This window comes from Lactuca sativa, chromosome 7 (genome assembly GCF_002870075.4).
Source record: "Lactuca sativa cultivar Salinas chromosome 7, Lsat_Salinas_v11, whole genome shotgun sequence".
Lineage (NCBI taxonomy): Eukaryota > Viridiplantae > Streptophyta > Magnoliopsida > Asterales > Asteraceae > Lactuca > Lactuca sativa.
In genome coordinates this window covers 101,402,297-101,407,920 of record NC_056629.2, presented here as the reverse complement: position 1 = coordinate 101,407,920, position 5,624 = coordinate 101,402,297, and the positions used below count along the sequence as shown (strand labels likewise).

The window sequence follows — 5,624 nt, the reverse complement described above, 5'->3', positions numbered from 1 at the left end:
GAAACTCGGTAACACCAATTTCTTTTATTTTCTTCTTATTTCATCCCATTTCCTTTCCTTTTCTCTCGTTAAGTTGAACTCGGGAACAGGGTGTAAGAGTCGCCTTAGAGCACTAAGTCCTCAGAAGCCGAAAAGACACCTCAGAAGCTGAACATTCATTGCTGAAGCCGTTTTTCTTTATTTCTTCTTAAATAAGTCATTAATGTTTTAATAAAGCCATTGATTAGCATAATAATTAGGGTTTTTTTAATTTAATTTCCGTTATCTTTTTGTAATGCTATAAAAGCCAAAGATCTATCATTTGTAAGGCATAATTTCTCACTTATAATATGTCTTGGGTGAATCAATTTTCAATTACAAATGTTCAAGTTTCATTGACCGAATCAATTTAAAACTATGCATACATAGTGATCATTATTATATGTAACTATTGTTTGATTATTTGATGCATGAGTATAGTAGATGGAATGGTTCCTAGAATTTGTTTCATGATCAATACAAGTCCAAAAGGGTGTGAAATTATTGTCATACGCACCCTGGGTCAAGAATGAAAGCTTTGTCTTTTAGATTAATCAAACCTCATGAAAACATTGTTGAGAAAGGAACATGTATGGATCATATTCAGCCAATGAATCATGCGGTGGAATTGTGGGCGATGTTGATATTATTCAAGGGTATGATTTTGCAAATTGGTTGAAGAACACAATAATAAAGAAAGATTTTGTGGTGATGAAGATTGATGTTGAAAGGACTAAATTCGATTTGATCCTGAAATTGATCAATACAGGTGTGATTTGCTTGATTGGTCAAGTGTTTGTTACTTGAATGTCATTACAATCAAAGTAGAATGAGTCCCGAGTATTAGAAGACATATGAGCAATGATGACTTGTTTAAATCTTTGACATAACATGATGTTCTTGTTCATCAATGGTGGTTATAAGTGTCCTGTTGTTGTGTTACTTGAAAGTGTTGTAGTTGTCACAATACGTTTTCCTTTGCTGTAATTCATTTACACAAACTTAAAATGGGTTTCTCTAGACAAGAAATCATTGATTTCTTAATGAAGAGCAGGTATCCAAACTTCAAATGGGTTCTCTAGACAAAGAAGTGTTAATATCACAAATCTCTAAACTTAATGGGCTTTAGCAGATTGGAGGGCCCATGATTCTAGCCTTTTAGGTCCATTACTTAAATAAATCAAATTCATGTACCCTAAAAAGTGTTATGAATAAAAGAATTGTCTATATGGTGTAGTTGACTCAAATATTAGAAAACAACATAACACATCATTTCAAAAAACTAGGATCTCATTATTTTATACAAGATCATTCGTGTCCTTTGTAAGATGATTCTCAATTTTCTTAACAGAATCAGACATTCCCGTTGGTAGCATCCCTCCCATCCTTCACATCATTTTCTTTTGCCATTGACACAGAACCAGATTCCTTTCCCAGGAATTGGAGGTCTGATTCCAATGGAGTATCGGTCACATTGCCATTCCGCAGAACAACGGAATTGGAAACAGAGTCCTTTTCCGTGACTTGAAGTTGAGGTTCACATATTATTACATTGGAATCGGAATCAGTAATTCCAGGGGCAGTTTCATTGCTATTCCGCAAATCAGTTCTTTCAACCCTGGAACCAGTCTTATTCCCACGTTTTACAACATTGGAATCGGGTTCGGAATCGCCATTCCGGATAGAAGTGTTATTCAATTCCGATTTCTTTCCCTTATTGTAGTCTTCCACCTCAACACCCTTCTTGCCTACACCACCATTAAAGAAACTCACGGGGCGTTTGGTTCGTAGAATGTTTTTGGAAGGAATGGAATCTGTCAAAGGAATCATAATCTATCACTGTGTTTGGAATAAAATTCAATAGAAAAAAAAAAGAATTAAGAATTTTCTATTTAAATCTAAACCTTTTTTTGAAGTCATGTTGGTTTCTAGAGTGCGTTTTTTTATTAGTTGCTTTTGCAACATATCTGTTCCAGGAAACACCATCATATTGAATGACTTCATTTCTTGTTTGCATGATTCTTCAAGTGGTTTAAACCCAAAAGCATTAGTCCATGTATCCATGTGTTCTTCAATGGCAGGAATAACCAATTTCTCTACTTTGAGGGACGTGAGAGCCTGAAAAATAGCAATGTACTTCTCTTTATTTATTTATTATAATTATAATTATAATATCCTACTTTTGTTACTTCCTATTAGATCATTGTGCTTTGAAAAATCTACTCAATGCTATAATTGAGTAGATATTTCAAAGTCCAATATTTAATAAGAAAAAGTACAATGTGCTAAAAAGTAGTTTTTTCACTTTTTTCAAAGTACAATGAATTAATAATAATAAAGAAATAAATGAAAGTAGGTTGCTATTTCTTGAATTTAACCCAAAAAAAAAATGCTTACGGATTCAATAGCATGCAATAGGCGGCGACACATCCCTTGGCGTCTGTATATATCGCGGGTCCCAATAAAAGGCATCTCAGCTAGTTGGGTTCCATGGATCCTAAGGCACATATAATATCTATCAAATATAAGTTCACAAGGTCCAATCACAAAAAAGGGCATTTACGTCTTTTTCAATTTTCACTACCTGATTGATGCAGCACATATCATTTCATCGCCCCTCTCCAAAATGGCTGTGAAGAAGCCACTATAGTTTAACCGGCTAATATTTGATCTATAAGAAGAAATTTTATAAAAACAAATATGTAAGATAAATAAACGGAGATTTTGTACAATTTGAATGTAAATATGGGCTAAAAGTAAACTTACCCACAATTATAAACAACATTATGGATTAGATTGATCCCACTTCTCCTATCAACAATAGGCAAAAAACACTCATCCATGACTAATAAAGCAATTGCTATTTTGGAGATGCATTCGGCTCTTTGATAGAAATATAAGGATGACATGTCGGGTAATAGATCAGATCGATGGATAAGAGACCATGAGAATCCGGAATCTAATTCATGTTTCATCCAAAGAAGCTTCTGTAAGCGTGTGTATAGCTGCAAAAGTATTGGATTTTGTTATTGAAACACGATTAAATGCAAGAAATAGCAATGTACTTTCATTTCTTCATATTACAGCATTTTTTACCTTGCAAAAATTACCTAATGCAACTTTCGTTACTATAATTGAGTAGATTTTTTAAAGCATAATGTGCTAATAAGAAAAAAAAAAAAAAAAGGAAGTATAATGGTATAATTGGGTATATTTTTTAGACAAAATTTCACAAATGGTCCTTATGGTTTTCATTTTGTTCCGAAAAAAGTCCTTATGAGATCTTTTTTGCATGAAGGATCCCTATGGAGTAAACCTTGCACACAAATGGTCCTTATGACTAACTTTGTTAACAGATTTTGTCAAGTGTTTGTGAAATGACAAAAACACCCCTATTTTTGTTTTTTTCCTGATTTTGTATGTTTTGTCATTTTTTAAAACTTAAGGGACCAAATGTGTAAACTGTTAAGAAAATGAACTATTAGCCCAAACATCAATGGGCTATTAACTTTTTAACTAAACTTAAGGGACCAAAAAGGTGGGACATAGACTAGCTCTCAAAGTGGAAAAGACGTTAATGCCCTCTTCATCCACATCATTGGGAATAAGAATAACCCTAGAAGGGAACCTTTCACAACTCTAGTTTTCAGCATATAAAGTCTCAATCCAAGTCATATTCATCAAGATCCATAAAAATTGGAACTTTAATACCTCTTGGCATTTTCTCCCACAGAAACAAAACATATCCATCTCACCACTGCATGATTTATGATCTGCAAGAGTAAAACTTGTCTTTCAACCAAACCTAAAACCCTAAAAAACAAACATAAACAAAAATTAAAGGCTCCTTATATTACATTTTTTCTCACAAAGGCGACATGTAAGAAGTGAACTGGAACTTCCAGTTCTACCACTGTCCTTATTGCAATATTTGCATGCACAATTTGGACAATGCCAATCACCTTCCGGAAGCATCTGAAACAATTTTGGACTAAACATGGTAAAAATCAGAAACCATAGGGACTATTTATGTAATTTTCTCAAATCTTACCTGCATATCCAAGCAGCTCAGGTGAAAAGTTGATGGGCAACCATCACAGCAGATCAAATCCCCACCATCTCCACATAAACCACAAGTATCATCATCAGGATCATCACCTTCAACATCTACAACATGAAACCCTTTTCTTTCTGACTCTTTTTGTTTATTCCAACCATCTATCTGACACTCCATTAAAGACCTACCCGATTGGATAAAAATGTTCTTCAATGGCTGCCCGAGTTTGCTGCCCGCATGAAGTTCAAATCTCAAAACTGTCACCAATTTGCTACAGCAACCACAATGGATTCCATCTTCAGTTATCCATCCTTCTTGCATTACACGTGTCCTTCTAAGGTTCTTATATTCCACTTTTTCACCCACAGAAACCATTCCAGAGTCAATTAACCATGAAATCAAGTTCCTTTTTCCTGAATATGGAATAAAATCATTCTTTTCTGAATCTAAACCCTTTTCAGATCCACGAACAACCAATGTTCTTCTGCCAATCATTCGGCTTTTGCTTTCATGTAAATTATGGGGATTAGTATGAGCATGAACACCATCTTTCTGAGGTGTTTCCTTGTGAGGAGAATCATCACTTGAGTAGCCACTACTGTCTTCACTTGCTTCCTTCAGATAACAGTCAAGCTTCTCTTTGTTCTGGTCAATGGATCTAAACTGTGTAGACTTTTTTACCCTTTTAGGCTTCCTAATGTTGTCTTCATGTCTTCTACTCTTTTCAAGTTCTCTTTCGATTTTCTTTTGTGTTTGACGTGTTAATTTGTTAAGTATCTCATTGGGTAATGGTGTAAAGTCTCCCTTAGCTACCGTATTCTCTTTCTCTTTCTCTTTTTCTTCCTTTTTGAGTGCATCATAAGCCTTGGTTATAGACCAATAAGCAGTTCCAGAAGGACTAATATATACAGAATCAAGATAATCTCTGGTTCTTCTTGGTCTATAATCAATCGTCCATCCAGCACCCAAAAGCATTGTTTTAATCTTCTCTCTTAACAATTGCTTTTCAGTGAAATTAGGTCGCTTGATCTTGCTTTCCTTGTTACTCTTAGGTGCATTTGACTTTGATTGCATCACTGTTCTCTTCTTTCTAGATTCATGTTGACCATGGATGTTATGGGACAAGCTCAGCCTTTTCCCATCAAGATTCTGACTGTTACCTATATGTGAAAGACCCACTTGTTTATGTTTATTTTCCATCAAAACACCATTTTTACCTTGCAACCTGACTGATTCTTCAAGGTCTTCCTCGTCTTCTTCATTCTTAATTGATACAGATAACCCTAATTCATCATTGTCCATTGCATACCCACTACTTTTGCACCTTTGGCACCATTGTTTTCTGAATCAAGATCCCTTTTCCTATGAATTATCATCCTACCACTACCACTTGCAGATTCCTTTTGGTCCCCATTTTGCCTATATAACCTATCGTTATTAACATCCATCCTCATCCTCCTCTCATCCACTTCATCGGACTCATCATCTAACCTGTTGTGAACCTTTTTCTCAGTTTGGAGATCTTTATTTTCCACTAAACCACTTCTGT

General features: G+C 34.8%; 1 protein-coding gene across 2 annotated transcripts; it reads right to left on the bottom strand.

Annotated features, from left to right (window-relative positions):
- Window positions 1-1,209: 1,209 nt before the first annotated feature.
- LOC111889083 (increased DNA methylation 1) lies at window positions 1,210-5,378 on the bottom strand. Of its 2 annotated transcripts, none has more exons than XM_023885216.3 (8): window positions 4,070-5,378; window positions 3,876-3,993; window positions 3,730-3,791; window positions 2,785-3,023; window positions 2,603-2,689; window positions 2,416-2,515; window positions 1,923-2,136; window positions 1,210-1,832 (listed from the first exon to the last, which is right to left on the bottom strand). In XM_023885216.3, exons 1-8 carry the CDS (start codon window positions 5,375-5,377, stop codon window positions 1,372-1,374), a joined length of 2,589 nt encoding a protein of 862 aa, XP_023740984.1. In that variant the 5' UTR covers window position 5,378; the 3' UTR covers window positions 1,210-1,371. The 2 variants fall into 2 exon arrangements, with proteins under 2 accessions (XP_023740984.1, XP_023740985.1); XM_023885217.3 differs by having other exon boundaries at window positions 1,626-1,851.
- Between the last annotated feature and the right edge of the window lie 246 nt (window positions 5,379-5,624).